Raw genomic sequence first — 18,237 nt, forward strand, 5'->3', positions numbered from 1 at the left:
TTGCCCCCGCCGGCGGGGGCAATGGGGTTCAAGAGGTTAAGACAATGCGAATTTAGCCTGTTTCCATTAAACTGATGAAGTGCGATTTTTGGGAGAAACTGCCTGAGTCCGTCTGACCGACGTGCTGTAAACACTTCCCGCGGGCTTGCACACAGTGCACAGAGCTGGGATGGGGCTGATTTTTACTGACCGAGAGACGTGAGCACTGCTGTGACTCGCTGCACACTCATCCTGCAGGTTGCAGATGCGAGCTGCTGTGAGCTTGTAGATCGGCCACTTTTGTATGAGAGATCAGATCCAACTGTATTTTGTGTGGAGTTCTCAGTTTTGAATTAGGTCTAGAATCTAGCTATGAGAAATTAGACATCCGCCAACATCACAAGTTATGCACTGTAGGCAATTTAATTCTTCATGTTATACAATATAATGCTAATTAAACACTATAGGGGTAGGTTTACACCAATTCACACATGGAATATGCTGACACAGTAGAAAAGAGTAACCTACTGCCTGGGGTCGATAAAGACCCCCTCTGAGACCCCGTTAATGTAATGATAAAACACGATGGTACCGATCTCCTCTAAACGTAGCACATCCGAGTTTGGACAGGAAACAGTAGGCGGGGTCGAAAAACAGACAATGCTAGTGAAAATAGCGGATCTACAAGCGCACAATGCGTCTATCTATACATTCCAGAAATGCTGTCTGTCTGTGTTTACGCCCGTAGCCAATCAGAGAGGGGAAAAGGGTGACATCATAATATCAAGGCATATACAATGCTGCATACCGGTATTCATCCAGTGGCCTGTTTTTTTAAATAAAAACAAACACAGGATGATATCCTACAATCCAAGTATGGACATCTACTGTACCTGATCTAAATATCGACATATACATCACGGCAAGAATTGTATAAAAGGAAGCTGAGGTACGAGTAATCGTTAGAGTGGACACGCACGTGGTGAAAGCTAATTACTTCACGGTCATCCATTCAACTGGACTTTCAAACCCTGGACACTGCTGCAATTGATGAATAGAGTTTTTAAGTGAGTCTCTTGAACTCTGTTTCATATACTCCACTACCTGGAGCGTCTAATAGCGGTTCTGAGGGCACATCCTGAGGTTCTGATCAGAGCGTGTGAAATGTTTCTCTGGTCGGCCCACCTGGAAGGAAGGCCATGCCAGGCCGCTGTTGCAGTAGGGCACCAAGTGTACACGTTTGGAGACAAGTATATGTATAATAAATACAGGGATGATCAAAGTTACAAACCCCGTGAACGCATGGCAGTGCATGTCTTCAACACAGTGTCTCTGCGCTGGACGGCGTTGCCTCTAGCGACAACTAGAGCAGAGCGTGCCTGCGACGTTCCCTGCCCACGCCAAGGACTCACAGCTGTGCTGATCGAGGGCGTCGTCTACATCTGGGGCGGCATGTGTTCCCACAAGAAAGACAGCAGGGAATACTGCAGCGACCTTTACGCGTTTGACGTGGACGCCCACAGATGGTTCACACCCCAGGTTTCTGGGACCGTTCCAGAGAGGAGGGAGGACCACTCAGCCTGTGTCTTGGGTCTGGTCATGTATATTCATGGAGGATTCATCCATTGGTGGCTTGAACACACTAATGACATCTACAAGTTGGACACCACCACTATGGTCTGGTCTTTAATTAACACCAGAGGAAAACCTCCTGCTGCTTCACGTGTTCACTCTGCCATCATCGGGACACAGATGTTTGTATTTGGGGGATGGGCCTTGCGGTACGGGGGCAGCAGCATCAGAGTGTTGGACTCAAGGTACGGGTGCAGCACCATCAGAGTGTTTGACACAGAGACCAACTGCTGGCTGGACACACCTTCTGCCAAATCTCTTCCAGCAGGACCCAACTATCCTTCAGCCTTTGCCTACAATGGAGAGCAGCTGTACATATCTGGTGGGAACAACTCGAGTACTGATGTGTGGAAGTTTAATCCAGACAGCCTCTCTTTGAAGAAGCTTCAGCTCACAGGGAAAGGCCCGGGTTCAAAGAACAAAGAGGTGAGGTGCTGTGCGGTGAGAGATCGTATCATCCTGTTCAGTTCAGATGATCGTCGCTCACACCTGCACCTCTTAGAACCCACTAATCTGAAGGCGCTATGTAAGCTAGCAGTTATGCAGTACAGTTTGGAGCAGTCTGGACTCCCACACAACATCAGGTGGGAACTGGCAGCCATGTGACCATATGGACCCAAACGCAGTAAGACCCAGACCTGGAGCTTAAAAAACAAGGTTTGTTTTAACAACACATTGACTGCCAGGTATTAATTACTTGCACCAGCAGAGCATGCAAGTACTAGGTTTGTGACATCATCAACAACAAGTGCGACCTGATTTATAGATAACAAGGGGCAAATTGGCACAGTGCCAGTGCCAACATGCCTACCAGTACCCACATACATAGAGACAGCACCGAACACTTTTCAGTTGTATATTTCAACTGAAAAGAATATTTTTCCACTTAGCATAAATTATCCTTATATATAATACATACTTAGTTTCCAAGTGATGCTCAATGAAAATAACTGATTCTTCAATGAGCGATAAGGAAGTTAGGTTAATACCTGTATGTCCCCTGAAACCTTATAATCCCAAATAAAATAATAAGCATCCATTGGCTGTTTGCTAGATATTTTAGAGCAGTGGTTCTCAAACTTCTACATGTCAAGGACCCCCAAAATTGACAATTATTAGCCTGCGGACCCCCTTTTGAAAAGATATACCTGGGACCCCCATATAAGAGAAGCTCTAGCTGTGATTCCCAACCATTTTGGCATGCATTAGGCCACGGACCCCCATTTAATGACATTTCTATCTCTGAGACCCCAATTTATATTGTAAAATCAAAGATGGCTTAACTCTGAGAGTGTACTGTACAAATGGAACCAAATGCCCTTTGGTTCCATTTGTACACTCTCTGAGTTACAGACCCATGAGGCAGAGTAGAAGTCCCTGAAACCCGATAAGCCCACACTGTACGCCAGGGACGTGCTGGGCCCCTGATTCAGCCTGGGAAAAAGAGTTTTAGAGGCCCTCATTGCACGCTATAGAGAGAGAGATCTCTCTATAGCGCTGCTGCTACTCAAAGATTTGACATTTCAGATCATGACAAGTGACAAGCCAGTGGGCCAATTACATGAGTTATATTTCGTCGTTGTCGGGTGGAAACCTTGTATGTCCAAAATCGTTTGTTTTGTATTTATCATTTTAAAAATGATTTAAACTAGTGAAAACAGCCGATCTACAAGCACACAACGCCTCGCACCGCGAGGCGTTGTGTGTTTGTAGATCCGCTGTTTTCACTACTTTTGTGCAACGGCCTTGTATGATGAAGCAGGGCTTTGCTTTGCGAAAAAATGTACAAGTTTGAAACTTGAAGATTTGTCCCGCTTTTCCCAATGGCCAGCACGTCCCTGCTGTACGCGTAGATTCCCTGGAGACTGCCCTCTGGCTGACTGGCAGATGTTTGCTTTCTAGAAAGAAACCTCTGTCTGTGTGAGTTCTGTCTGGCACAGAGGTATGTGCTGGTGCTGGAGGAATGTGTCAAGCTTTTCATCGCTTCCCCCTTTTTAGGAAACTTCAGAGAACATGCATTTAATTGCATGGCATGAGTCTTGCTGGCGTGCATTATGTCCGTCCGTGCTACACATAATGGTTTATTATTGTTATCTCGTTAAAGGCCTTACACAATGTGTAATTAATGCCTACATTTGTGGTGTACAGTATTCCCCAACTTGAACATTTTAAACAGTGCCATGGGACATGCTTTTAGTTTGCAGGATACAAACAGTGTAGTATACACTATACAGTGTGGAAAGTTAATACAAAAATTAATTTATATTAGATCAAATAAAAAAGAATATTACTATATTATTTTCTGTGCCAAATAACACGTTATATAATTTTTTGGAGCTGTGTGGAACACAAGCTCCCTATACGTGGCCGTGTGTGTAGGTATGTGGGGGGTGGGTATGTGGGTATGTGGGTGGGTGGGTGGGTCTGTGGGTCTGTATGTAGCCTGTATGTAGTAACCCTGGGTGACCAGAGAGGTGCTGTTGAGTCTAGCCTGCCCTGAGCATCAACTGCAATACACACACACACACACACACACACACACACACACACACACACACACACACACACACACACACACACACACACACACACACACACAGCTCCACTTCGAACAGAGGTTCGATTTTTTTAGTTACTTTCAGAAAACAACAATGAAGCACAAAAGGAGGAGAATGGTTGAATACACAACAATGCCAGAAAAATGCTATTTTAGCAGCCAAAATGTCAATGTCATGAATAAACACGGTACCCAGTATATAGACAATCTGCATTTTCATTATTAGTGTGCATGAATTGATTAAATATGTCATAGTTATATTACAGTAGCACCCAACTTGTAATAGTATTGTTACTCATTAAAATAATATTATGACATAATGTCATCACTATTCACAATGTGCTGATAAGTAATCTATCTATTTGTAATCTATTTTAGAAAGCATTTTAAGAACATACCACTGTCCCCTAAGAACATGTTTATTATTCCAAGGAGACATATAGATTTTAAAACTTAATTGAACAGAAAGTAGTCATTAAGCCATCCCAGTAAATAAACAAAAAATATGAATTCCCATGAACACTTAATTGTGTTGGTTTAGCAGAATAGACAGGAGTTAAGACTTTGCCACTGACCTTTGAGCACAACCACTAGAGGGCGAAAGTGAGGACTTTCCCCTCCTGTATACATATTTCCACTCTTTTTAAATATTCAAAAGGGAGGTACACTGCTAAAGCCATAAATATTCAGAAGTACAGTCAACATCAACATCTGAGGACAGGAGAGTGAGGAGTTAGGGACAGAGACATTAACATAGAACAGGGGTCTTCAACAGGGGGCCCGGGACCCCTAGGGGGTCCTCAGAGTTACTACAGGGGGGCCGCCAAATCATTGTGTGATATGATCATGTTTTTTTCATTAACCATTTGAACCCTAGCATCCCTGTTCTGAGTGGAACATTAGCCAAAAATAGCAGATTTACAAGCTTACAACGCCATGCGCTGCGAGGCGTTTGTAAGCTTATAGATTGGCTGTTTTTGGCATTGAGGTTTGTAGAGGGAAAAGAAGAGCAGACTAAAGTATTTGATGGTTCAAGTGGTCAAATGTCAGAAAATACACATTACTCCAACTTGACGACAGTGCAGTCAGACAAGTCTAAGAAGTCTATGAACATTTTTAATCTGCAACACAATGTTATACAATATGTAGTGGGGGTCCCTGCTTTAATATTTCTCTAAGCTAAGGGGTCCTTGGCCTGAAAACATTGAAGACTCCTGACATAGATAGAGCTATGATGAAGACGGACCTAGATTTAGCACTGTGAGCCATAAAAAAAAGTGAATTCTGAGAGTCCTTTTTTAGAGCGCCACCCTGTCATCAAACTCGCAGACATAGTTCATGTTCCTGTCACAGTAATGGTCCCACCAGTCTCCGTCGTCTGACGACATGGCCACACAGTTCTCGCGTTTCCCTCCGTCTGGCTGGCTGGAGAGGAAGTGCTTGCGCCACTGGAAATAGGAGACCCGCGTGCCGTCGTCGAAGAGGTACATGCCCTCCGAACGCAGGTCGTTTATGCCCAGCCACACGGGCCAGTTCCCCGGGTGGAAGAAAGTTCTGACGTAGTCGGCCAGGGCCTCCTGCTCCCTGCGGTCGCGGGGCATGGCCATGCGGCCCCCACGCTCCAGGCACTTCCGGGATGCCCCGGCGTAGTCTTTGTAGGCGCGGTAAACGAGGTAGCACTTATACCCCACTCTGTGACCCTTCTGGCAACCTGGAGGGGAGAAGATAAATGGATTACCTACAAGGAAACGTGTGAGGAAAGAAATCTGAAATACAACTCGGCAAGATTTCACGCTATAAAAGGCAACCTGAATACGGGTAATGAACAGTCAACACTGCAGGTACCTTCCAGTCTCCCGATTTCCTTGCGATTATCCTTGCTGTACTGTTCCACCTCGTGGATATTGTCCTCCAACTCTCCTACTTTAGCTGCATGGACATGTTGACAATAAGTGACAAAAAGAGAGAAAGACTTGGATTTCATCAGGAACTTTCTTGAATGTCCCTAGCAATCTAGAGGTGTTCATAATTGAGCCATGTTTCAGACAGAAAGACAGACAGACAGACAGACAGACAACTTTCATACATGTACATTCTGCACATACAGACAAACAAACAGACAGGGTCATTACAATAGTGTTAAGCTTTTCACAGTTCAACAAATAACACTCACCACCACACCACTAATCAAAAGTCTGACCTCATAACCAGCCTCCAAACTCACTTGTTTCTGTGTTTGTTAGTTATGTGTAGATTTGCCTTGGGATTGTGTTTGGTCCCTGTTTTTCTTTAGTTCATATCATGTCAGAAACCTGTATGTTTTTCTGTTTTGGTAAAGGTAAGCGCATCTACTGTAGTTTCTTATTAGGAGGCCGTTTTGGCCCTTGTGCCTACCCTGACATAATGTCCCAATGTTTAACCAATGTATTATAATTCTAACTGGTATTGGATGGCTGCATTTGGGAACTGGGATGGAGGTAGTATTTTATTTGTATTTATTTGAGTGGTGCAATCAAGGACAAAGGGATCATCTCACAGTCCATCCGGGACAGGCGGTCCAGCAACTGGCTGACTTTAACATCCAAGGTGTAGTGACCAACGTTCAGTTTGTGGATGGCTTGGTCCATGTGAGCTAGCCTTGACACTATGGATGGAGAGAGGAGACAGAAAGACAGCATAATGAGTGAAATACACAGTGTGCAGTGTTTATCAAAGTGGGGGCCAAGGACCCTCAGTCGGGTTTGTTGGGTTCCAGGTTGTCCCAAACAAAGTGTGTTAATCCATTAGAACGGGGGGTCCACATTATTGTGTATCATTATTTTATGCTTTAACTATTGAAAAATAGCAGATATACAAGAACTGCTATTTTTGAAAAATCGTGAAAATTAGAATTTTGACCCGATTCTATAAGAGTCTTTTGAATCCTTCTAAGGTGTTTTGAAAAACCTATGTTTCTAAGTCAGCAATCTGGCTAGCCATCGTCAAAGAAAAGGTCCTTTTCACTTAAATGGTGCTCAGTTAGTCTGTTCTTGAGAGACTACTATGTCAGTGGTTCTCAAACCTTTTCATGTGAAGGACCCCCAAAATGATTCATTTAGCCACGGACCCCCATCTCAAAATATTTAGTTCCAGGCAGGGACCACCCAGAAGCAAAATTTTAGTTACAAACGTTCGCTTTTTGAAATTATAGTCAAAGATTTGCACACATTTTCACGACTTTTTCAAAAATAGCAGATCTACAAGCTCGCAGTGCGGCGCTTGGTGCCGCGCTGTGAGCTTGTATATCTGCTATTTTTCACTGGTTAAAGCATTCAATAATTCTAGTCTAGGCCTAAATGGGTTAAAATAGATCAAAGTCAGTTTCCCACTTTCCGATCAATAAGCTCATGACGCACCGCGAAGTGGCGCTTTGTAATATTATAGGTCCGGATATTTTTGAATATCCTTTGGAACATTTTAACAACGCCAATCTTGTATGGATGCACACAATCTTTTCAGATGGAGATCCATGGCCAAATTTGTGTCAAATTGGGGGCCCTTGACATAAAAAGGTTTGAGAACCACTGTTGTTGTGGATATACAGTAAGTGGTACTTACAGATGTAATTGTATGTATTCTCAAAATCTGACACAGGACTGGTGGGTTCAGGGTCAGGCTCTAGAAGGTCATCTGGGACATCACCTCTGGCCTTTTTCACCTCAGCCATAGATGCCTAGCACGCGTGTGTGTGCGCACACACACACACACACACACACACACACACACACACACACACAGATACATAAAATATATGTCATCTTGCAATCCACATGGGAATGGTATGGTTGCAATGTGTATCTAGGACTTGACTATGATGTTAGACAGACTCTCCCAGACGGCTCACATCTCAGCCGCACGCCTTAAAACAGTGGTTCTGAGAACTTTGAAATTTGAAGGTCTCCCCTTAACTTTGATAGTGTACAAATGGAACCAAATGGACCCGTTAGGGTTCATTTGGTTCCATTTGTACACTATCAAAGTTACATACTTGTAAGGGTCAATTTAGACTCCCATAAAGGAACCTAGAGAGTCCCTGAAATCCACTTTGAGAACCACTGCCTTAAAAGACACACCGAGGGGTTCAAACCTTGAACTTTGAACTTTTGAATGAAAACCTGCTCTCTATTCTATCATATTATCACCAATTATGCCCTTGACTTTTGACCTTGTCAAACCAAAGGTAGGGTAATCTTCATCCTTGGCAACATCACTGATGCCTAATAGCGGTGAAAGGTTTGGGCAGGTACAGAAGGTATAGATAACTTTATTGATCCCCTGATTGGAAAGGAAACCTGATCATTGAGAACACACAAATAACAAGAAAAGTTCAATGCTTTATTCCAGTTACCAAGTACACATGTGACTAAAAAATAAACTACATTAAGATCAAAATAATCATCAAAGACAATCAAACGCCTAGAGTAGACTTATTACTTAAACGCTAAAGGTACTTTCAAATAAAAATCTACAACTATATTAAAGTAGCATATCTCATGAACCATTTTTGGGGAGCCAAAGCTTCTCCGAAAAATACAGTAAAAACACATCTCGCCATCCATTTTAGAGAACCAATTCTTCACCACTCATAGTAACAGATGGCAGCCGGAACGAAAGATTAAAGCTGGGTTTATTTGTCACTCATTCCCTCCCTCACTGTAATAAAAGGAAACTACAAATAAAACTGAGAATAGTGCAGAATTACAGAGACATATACTGGTACAACAAGCATGAACAAGTATGCTATGTTTCAAGTATGTTTTCTTGCCCTTTTCACTGAAAAGGGCAAGGGGGGAAACATACTTGTTTCACAGTTAGAGCCATCTTTGTTTCCCAATTTTCTAATAAAAGTTAGGTTAGTCAAATATCCAGTCTGATATCATGTCATGGGGTCTCGATACATGTGTCTATCCAGATCATAATCATCAGTTATAAGCTATATCATTTGAATTGTTGGGGTTTCCTTCAAACCTGACACTTTGAGACCAGTGAGTCTTTCCAGATGGACTCGGAACTATGCAAAAAATGCTGCTTGGATGGATCATGACTGCATTTTTACCATTACATTCATAGCACAACTGACAGGGAAATTTGTCAGGGATACTGAATCAGCAGGCACACATTTCTGCTCACACATGCGCGCGCACACACACACACACACACACACACACACACACACACACAGAGACACACAGGATGTACAAACAATTTGAAAGCATAATGAAAGGAGCCGCAATTATGGATGTGCTATTGTAACCATTATCACATTGACATTTACATCTTCATTGGGGCCAACTACATGAAATTCAGATAAAGACAAATATACAAATATTATTGGAGAGAGAAACAACATGTTTACCCATTGAGAATACTTCGCTCACAATAAAGAGTGAAGTATTTTATAAAGTGCAATTACTGTATTTTAATCAACAGTCTTACAAAGGAACAGTTGACTGCATGGTATGCAGCTTGAACACATTATATAACTTATACACTGCCACACATGCACACACACACACGCACACATACAGTCCTCACCTGTGTTGGTGTAGCTGTGTTGGTCCCTGTGGGGACGCAGAGAACCAGAGAACACAGGCACAAAGCAGAAATGAGAGTGACTGTTGCTGTTTCCATTTTCTCCTAAGTAGCAGTCGCCTCTTCTGTGTGTGCTCTCTCTCTCTCTCTCTCTCTCTCTCTCTCTCTCTCTCTCTCTCTCTCTCTCTCTCTCTCTCTCTCTGCCTGTCTTTTCCCCCCGTCCCTCTCCTGTCGTCCTCTCCTTACCCCCCTTCACTCTTTTTTTCCCCTTTCCTTTCACGCACCGGTATGTCTCTCATTCACTTGCAGAGGTTTGCAGTCCAGAGCACAGAAGAAACACAGAAAAGAGAGAGAGAGAGAGAGAGAAGCAGGATGTTGGATTATCTCCCATTAGAAATGAATGGGAGCTGTGCACCCTCCCTGCCACCCACCCATCCTCAAAAAAATAAAATCCTTGAACACAATTTGAAAAAGCACATCCCTGGCCTGAATCTTTGGCACAGCCTTTATTGACTACCTTCTCAATGTCTCCTTTCTGCTCTCTCTCTCTCTCTCTCTCTCTCTCTCTCTCTCTCTGTCTGCCCCCCCCCCCAGAAGCCAACAACAGGAACTTGTTGTTTTCCTTCTAATGACCTCCCGCTTCCACTCTTTGTGTTAACACTGCAATTTTACACAGGGTGCCAGCCTTTTGGTGGCAGGCATGCAGGGCAGAACACACACACACACACACACACACACACACACACACACACACACACACACACACACACACACACACTCTCTCTCTCTCTCTCTGTCTCTCTCTCTCTCTAAAAGCATTCTGTTAAACATACAGTAGGCAATAGGCATACAGTTATTCTCTCTCTCTCTCTCTCTCTCTCTCACACACACACACACACACACACACACACACACTCACTCTCTCTCTCTCTCTCTCTCTCTCTCTCTCTCTCTCTCTCTCTCGAACACAAATTTCTTTAACCTGGCCTAGTCTTATTAGAGTTGTCATGCCAGGCAGGCTTTTCCTGTGGGAATATATAAATCACTGTAAATAAAGGCACAGCCTGTGGTAAATGAACAGGGGGGGGCGGGGTGGGGGGGCTTTGGGGAGGGACAGAGAATGTATATCAGACTCTGTGTGTGTGTGTGTGTGTGTGTGTGTGTGTGTGTGTGTGTGTGTGTGTGTGTGTGTGTGTGTGTAGTTGATCATCTGGTAACAGGAGGAAGCCAGGACAGGAGGTATGCCAGTTAAAACCGCCACAAGAATCCAGAGTTTTCCAGAGACACACACACACACACACACACACACACACACACACACACACACACACACACACACACACACACACACAGAGGGACCTTAAGATGTGGACAGAGTTTAGCGAGAACTGGGTGGGGCTAGCAGGGACTGGAACTCTGACGTCAAATTCAACAAAGGGTGCCAAACAAATCTTTACTCCATCTGTGGTCTTGGATGGATATAAACAGAATTCCAACACTTTTCCATTTTTAAAATGCCAAACTTTTTCCAGGCCCTAATTCATTAATGGGAGAGGGGATTTTGTATTAATCTTTACTATAAGGTGTGGTGGTAGGAGGCAGCAATGTCCCTCTATGGCTGAAGACTATTCCTCGCAGGTTTGCATATTGGGACTGAACAACCCCCCCCCCCTTCTACACACACACACACACACACACACACACACACACACACACACACACACACACACACACACACACACACACACAAACACACACGCACGCACACACACACACACCATATATTTCATGCAGTTACCAAATGTTTTAAGATGGGAAATGACTAAACTAAAGCTGTGCGCATCATTTTCACAAGGCACGCAGAATTGAATTCATAGATATGGATTAAAACTATAGTTCTAGTCTAAGACATGTTAATTTGGTTTTAATATGTGTCTAGTCTTAATCCATGTTTAGTTTTAGTTTAGTTTAGTTTATTTGCACATTTTTAAAAGAACATATGGATCAACAAAATAGAAAAAAGACAAAACAATACATCATAAAGAAATAAAGACAAAATAAAAATAATGTGCCGGAAAGGCCCAAAAAAACCCATGAAGGGCTTGTCGAGTGGCCTTCCTAAAAGCTATCATTCAAGCTTAGAATCTTCTTTACTAGAAAATGAAAAATAGTTATTACTAATAATACAATTATGAAATACTGTAAGTATTCATTTTTTCAGTATGTATATCTTAACCTTCCGTGAAGGCAGAAATTATCCATAACATAGTTAATATAAGAAATGGATGATTATAAATATATACTACACTGAATATATTCCCACACACAACATACCAGTATCACATGCAGACAAACCATATCCATAACTAACCCACTAATGGCTAGCTATCTATGTTTTCTAACAAAAACATCATTAGTTGTTTCTTGAAAGAGCTGAGGGTTGTACTGTCTCTTATTTGATGTGGCAAACAATTCCAAAAATGAGGTCCTCTATATTTTATGGAAAATTGAGCGGTTGTTGTCCTAAAGAAATTAGAATGCAAATCATCAGCTGACCTGGTAAAGTAATTATGAATTTCATTGTTAAACTTAAATACATTTTGAAAACTGTCTGGAAATAGTTTATGAATTGACTGAAATACAAAAATGCATATTTGAAAGTTGTTTAAAGCAAAAATGGGGAGAATTCTGAGAGACTGAAACAATGGAGTTGAACTAGTGAATCTGTTAGAAAAAGTAATCATTTTTATAAAACGTTTTTGAAGCAGAAAAATACAATTGAGATTGGTTTTAAAATTGCTTGCCCAAACCATATTACAGTATGAAATATAAGGATATATCATTGTATAGTATAAGTTAATGAGTATCTTTCTTGCCACCAGGTGGCGTATTCTTCTGATGACTCCAATATTCTTTCCAATCTTATTAGATACAAGTGCTATATGATCCTTCCAAGTAAGGTTTTCATCTATAAGTACTCCAAGAAACTTTGTTACAGTGACCCTTTCCAATATATTATTGTCAATCTGGATATTATTAAGGTTAAGACCACTCTTAACTGGGTGATTAAGAGGTCTGAACAACATATATGAACTTTTCTTTGCATTCAGAGATAATTTGTTTGCTTTGAACCAGGTGTCTACTTTACACAACTCCTGGTTCATTTCCACTATTAATTTTTGTTCGTCATTACCAGAAAAGAAAATATTAGAATCGTCAGCGAATAAAATGAAATAAAGTTTTGGAGAGATTAAATATAAATCATTTATATAAATAAGAAAAAGTAAAGGGCCAAGTATTGATCCCTGGGGCACTCCACAAGAAATCAATTTGTATTCAGAGGAGGTGTTATTCCATGAAACATATTGCCTTCTTGATGATAAGTAGCTCTGAAACCATGACAAGGCAGTTCCATTTAAGCCATAAAGTGACAGTTTATGCAATAAAATATCATGATTGACGGTATCGAAAGCCTTCGATAAGTCTACAAACACGCCTAGTGTAGTTTCTTTATTATTACGAGCTAAGAGGATATTATCGACTAATTGGGTAAGAGCCATTGAAGTGGAATGTTTTTCTCTGAAACCATACTGATGGGCATAAAGCATATTGTTATCATTAAAATATTTTACCAAACGATTATAAACTAGTCTTTCCAAAACTTTAGAGAAACATGGAAGGATGGATATAGGCCTGTAATTAGAAAATAAAGCAGAGTCCTCTGCTTTATAAAGAGGGATAACTTTAGCTAATTTAAATTGATCTGGAAATACACCTGTTACAAGAGAGCGATTCAAAATATGAAGGAGTGGTTTGGAGATGTATGGAAGGCATTTCTTCAAAAGTTGAGATTTAAGTTCATCATACCCAGCTGCACATGATTTAAGTTTATTTATAATATCATTAAGCTCTTTCTCCGTGATCTGATCGAGCACAAAGGAATGAGAGGGACACTTTAACCCAGAGATTAACAATGGAGTATCTGGTATTTTTTCACCAAGCGAGGGACCAATATTTACAAAAAAATCATTAAATGCATTTGCTATTACAGATGGATTGGAGGTCATTGTGTCTACCATTTTAAATTCAGTTTGCAAATTAGACCGGTTATTTTTTTTATTTATAAGCTCATTAATAATCTTCCATGTAGATTTCATGTCATTTTGAGATTCAGAAAATTTGTTATCATAAAACCTTCGTTTTGCTGACCTCAATAAATGATTTAATTTATTTCTGTAAGTTGTATATTGATTCAAATTTAACGGTGAAGGATTAGTGAGGTAATCACAATGTAATTTATGTTTCTTTTTAATTGACCGTTTAAGGGCGGCTGTTAACCAGCCATTGTTCTGTTTCCTAACTTTATTTGTTTTCCTTTGCAGTGGAAAGGCCTCATCAAAAAGTCTGAAATACATACCATGGAAGAGATCATATGCAGCTTGGGTTTCATTTTCATTCATAACCGCATCCCAGTTTACTGTGGATAGGTCATTATTAAACTTCGCAATCCTGTTGTTATTAAAGCTTCGTGCAAAATAAACATGTCCAAAACATCCTGCAGCTCTGAAAGACTGAGAGTGAATGGGAAATTAAGATCAGACTCTCAGTTCTGTTCCAATCTCAGTCCTCTTCCATTGTGGGGGTGGCATAGCTCAGGGGTAGGGAAACCGTTGTTAGAGCATGAAGTGTTCCTAGTTTGAATCTGGGCCGAAGAGTGAGTTGGTTGGTGCCTTGCATGGATTCCTCCACCACCAATGGGTGAATGTAATGCATAATCTATGTAAAGCGTTATATACATTTACCATTTATTGCTATAGTACTCCTATTATATAGGACATTTTTAAGGTTATAATATGAAAGGAGTACTTAAAAGCTCCAGTAAGCGCCTGCATTGAGATGGTGTAGAGGTCTGAGGCTCAGACTCTCAGTGCAGAGGTTCCATGTTCAAATCTCAATCCTCCAATGTTGTTCTAGTAAGTATTACTTTGTAATTTTCAAGGTTAAAATACAAAAGAATACACAAAAGCACCAGTAAGATCTTGCAGTCATAGATGGTGTAGTGGTCTAAACAATCGACTCTCAGTGCAGAGGTTCTGCGTTTAAATCTTAGTCCTCCTACATAGCTATAGTACATTTTAAAGGTTATCTATCTATAATACATTTAAAGGACTACTCAAAATTTCCGAAACCTGCAGTGAGAGACAGTGTAGTGGTCTGAGGATCAGACTCAGTGTGGAGGTTCCATGTTCAAATCTCAGTCCTTCAAGGACTGAGATTTACACATGGAAATAAATACAACGCCGACATGAAACCTTTTCCTATGCAAACTTCTAATAAAGTCTTCAATCAACCAATCAATCAAACAAACAAACAAAATACAAGTATACAACAACATGAATATTATATAATCTATAGACTAATTGTGATGATGATGATGATGATGATGATGATGATGATGATTTTATTGGTAGCCTTGAAATAAGTAAAATTCCTAGCGAATGTCGCTTCTCGCCTCCGACCCTCCGAGCGGCGGTCACACCTGGAAAAGTTGAGGATTTTTTTCAACTTGCTCAGGTGTGACCGCCGCTCGGAGGGTTGGAGGAGAGAAGCGACATTCGCCTGCCCCGGCTCCACCCATTACGTCCTGACAGCCAATCAGCGCTGCTCAGACACAGAAATGTTTGGGACTCACTTTTTCTGCCAAATATTGTAGTATTGATACTTTTACTTCACAGGAGTATTTTACATTGTTGGAGCTAGTAGGATAATAGCATATAATCTAACTATAATAGTCACAGAGTCCTTCAATGTTCTTCTAGTAGTACTTTGTCATTTTCAAGGTTAAAATACAAAAGAAATAGTCAAACGCACCAAAACAAATTTGCAGTGAGAGATAGTGTAGTGGTCTAAAGATTAGACTCTCAGTGATGAGGCTCCATGTTCAAATCTCAGTCCTACATTCAGATCGATGCAGGAATGCTTTGACATTTTCAAGGCTAAAACACAAGAGAACAATTCAAAAATACCAGGAGATACCTGTTGAGGGCACAAAGATGCCTTGGCTCAATGGTTCGTTTGAGTATAGGGGCGTCTCCACTGGCCGAACTGCGCCGCTGTTTTGAATCACGCCTTTCAACCTTTCAACCTTTCAACGTAAAACACGTGCATTACCATGCAAGAGTACTAAAACAAATCTGCAAATTCTGTCTGAGTGGTGGTGTGCTGGTGTCATGGTCCGTCTGTTGCCTAATTTAAAGTACCGTCATTCCTAGTTCAAGTCCCATGCCTCCCATTATTCAATGCTGGAGTCTGAATTAACTTTACTATTAAACTGTGAAGGCAATCAGACAAAAGAAACTCTTGAAGAATAGGAGAACATTGCAAAAAATAAACTGAGTTATTTAGAGGTCTATAGACAACTGCATTGAACAAACTGAGTTATAGTGTAGATGTCCAATGTTCTCACTCAGAACATAGAGAAGACAATATCACTGGTTTTTAGGCTATATCACTTAGTTACTTAGGCTACTAGCCATCTAAACACTTCAATTTCAATCCAAAAGCCATAATTTAATGTTGCACAAAGACGTTGTTATGAAGTCTTTTCTACAATAGCCTAAACCCAGACTTTTATTTAGCGTTCCTCTCTGTCCACTGGGGGGCGCACACAATCAGCGTACGGACGCCGTCCATACGACGTGCATACGACGTCCAAGTCAGACCTGCCACACACCAAAAAACAACCAAAAAACAGCCATTACCAGGCGAGCGTTCGCACGCCGTCTATACGACGTGCATACGCCGTCCAAAGTCAGACGTCCATACACAGACCTCACCACCAGCGGTCGCAAAAACACGCATTTTGCTGCCTTGAAACCGGCGGACAATTGAAATAAAAACAACGCCGACATGAAACTGTACCTTTTCCTATGCAAACTTCTAATAAAGTCTTCCATCAATCAAACAAATAAAATACAAGTAGGCCTATACAACAACATGAATATATAATAGTAGAAATTCAGAAGGATCAAATTCAGAGATGAAGAAAATGTTCCAGGTTTTCAACGATGGCATGTGTACTTCCAAGCTGAAAATGTAAAGCTAAAGGTAGGCCTACTCAAAAGCGCTATGATTCTGAATTTTTACCTGTAGTGTGAGATGGCGTAGTGGTCTACAGATCAGGCTCTCATGTCAGAAGTTCCATGTTCAAATCCCAGTCCTCCTATAGATCATGGCTTTATTATTTGGGCTTTTTCAAGGTTAAAATACAAGAGAACAACTCAAAAGCACCAGGAGATACCTGTTGAGGGCCCAAAGGCGCCTTGGCTCAATGGTGTGGTGTGCTTGATCGGTTGTCCTGGTTCTCGGTTTCAGTCAGTTAATAAACTAGAATCACTCAAGCATGGAACTGACAGTTCATGGTCTACACAGACATTCAGTGTTCAAATCCCAGTCCTCCTACTGAGAACCTTGACATTTTCAAGGTTAAAGTACAAAAGAAGTCAAAAGCACTAAGAGACATCTACCAGAGTGCCTGAGTGATGGTCTAGTGGTCTAATGAACAGACTTTCAACACAGAGATTCATGTTCAAATACCAGTCCGGCAGTCCCCCTATGGTTCAAAGCTGTAATACTTTGAACTTTTCAAGGTTAAATACAAAATAAGTCATAACCACTAAGAGACATTCTCCAGGAGTAACTGACTGATGGTCTGGTGGTCTAATGATCAGACTCAAAGTACAGAGGTTACAAGTTCAAATCCCAGCTCCCCTAAGGTTCAATGCTAAAACATTTTGACATTTTCAAGGCTAAAATTAAATCTCAAATTCTTCCAGTGCTACCGAGGCATGGCAAGCATTTAAAATGTATTTCTGTAAAACTTTAGTTGGACAGAGTTCTTTCACACATAACACCTTACCTTTACTTCTCAGGAAACAGGGGGAGAGACACCCCTCCCAATGGTCCTCCATGTACCTTGATGGCATGGGACTTGAACCTGTCTGAAACCCGCCTGAAGCAGGGACAACTGATCAAGCACTCAGCCACTGCGCCAAGGCACCTTTGGGCCCTCAACAGGTGTTTCCTTGTGCTTTTGAGTTGTTCTTTTGTATACTAGCCTTGAAAAGGTCAAAGTACTCCTTACCTTTACTTCTCAGGGGTCAAAAGTACTCCAGCATTGAACCATAGGGAACTGCAGTTTGAACATTGAATCTCTGTATTGAGAGTCTGTTCATTAGACCATGGCTCAGCCACTCTAAGCTGATGTCTCTTAGTGCTTTTGACTTATTTTTTTGTATTTTAATTTGAACATATCAAAGTACTCCAGCATTGAACCATAGGGGGTCTGGTATTTGAACATGGAATCTTTGTGCTGAGAGTCTGTTCATTAGACCGTTAGACCATTACTCAGGCACTCTGAGTAGATGTCTCTTAGTGCTTTTGACTTCAGCTTTTGTATTTTAGCCTTGAAAATGTTATGGTTCTCTATAAGAGGATTG

The 18,237-nt window shown here is 41.3% G+C and overlaps 2 protein-coding genes across 2 annotated transcripts in view; both read right to left on the reverse strand.

Annotated features, from left to right (window-relative positions):
* The window catches only part of cUnh1orf198 (chromosome Un C1orf198 homolog), a 387,053-nt gene that overhangs the window by 357,568 nt on the left and 11,248 nt on the right, over positions 1 to 18,237 (reverse strand). The window lies entirely within an intron of this gene.
* Positions 5,467 to 9,838, reverse strand: clec11a (C-type lectin domain containing 11A; the record flags this gene model as incomplete). The annotated part of the gene is made up of 5 exons (XM_080744133.1): positions 5,467 to 5,879; positions 6,014 to 6,097; positions 6,705 to 6,812; positions 7,766 to 7,880; positions 9,734 to 9,838. The coding sequence occupies 5 exons, from the start codon at positions 9,836 to 9,838 to the stop codon at positions 5,467 to 5,469; spliced, it is 825 nt and encodes a 274-aa protein (XP_080600259.1).

This window comes from Nannobrachium achirus (genome assembly GCF_963921795.1).
Source record: "Nannobrachium achirus genome assembly, chromosome: 16".
NCBI classification, from domain to species: Eukaryota; Metazoa; Chordata; class Actinopteri; order Myctophiformes; family Myctophidae; genus Nannobrachium; species Nannobrachium achirus.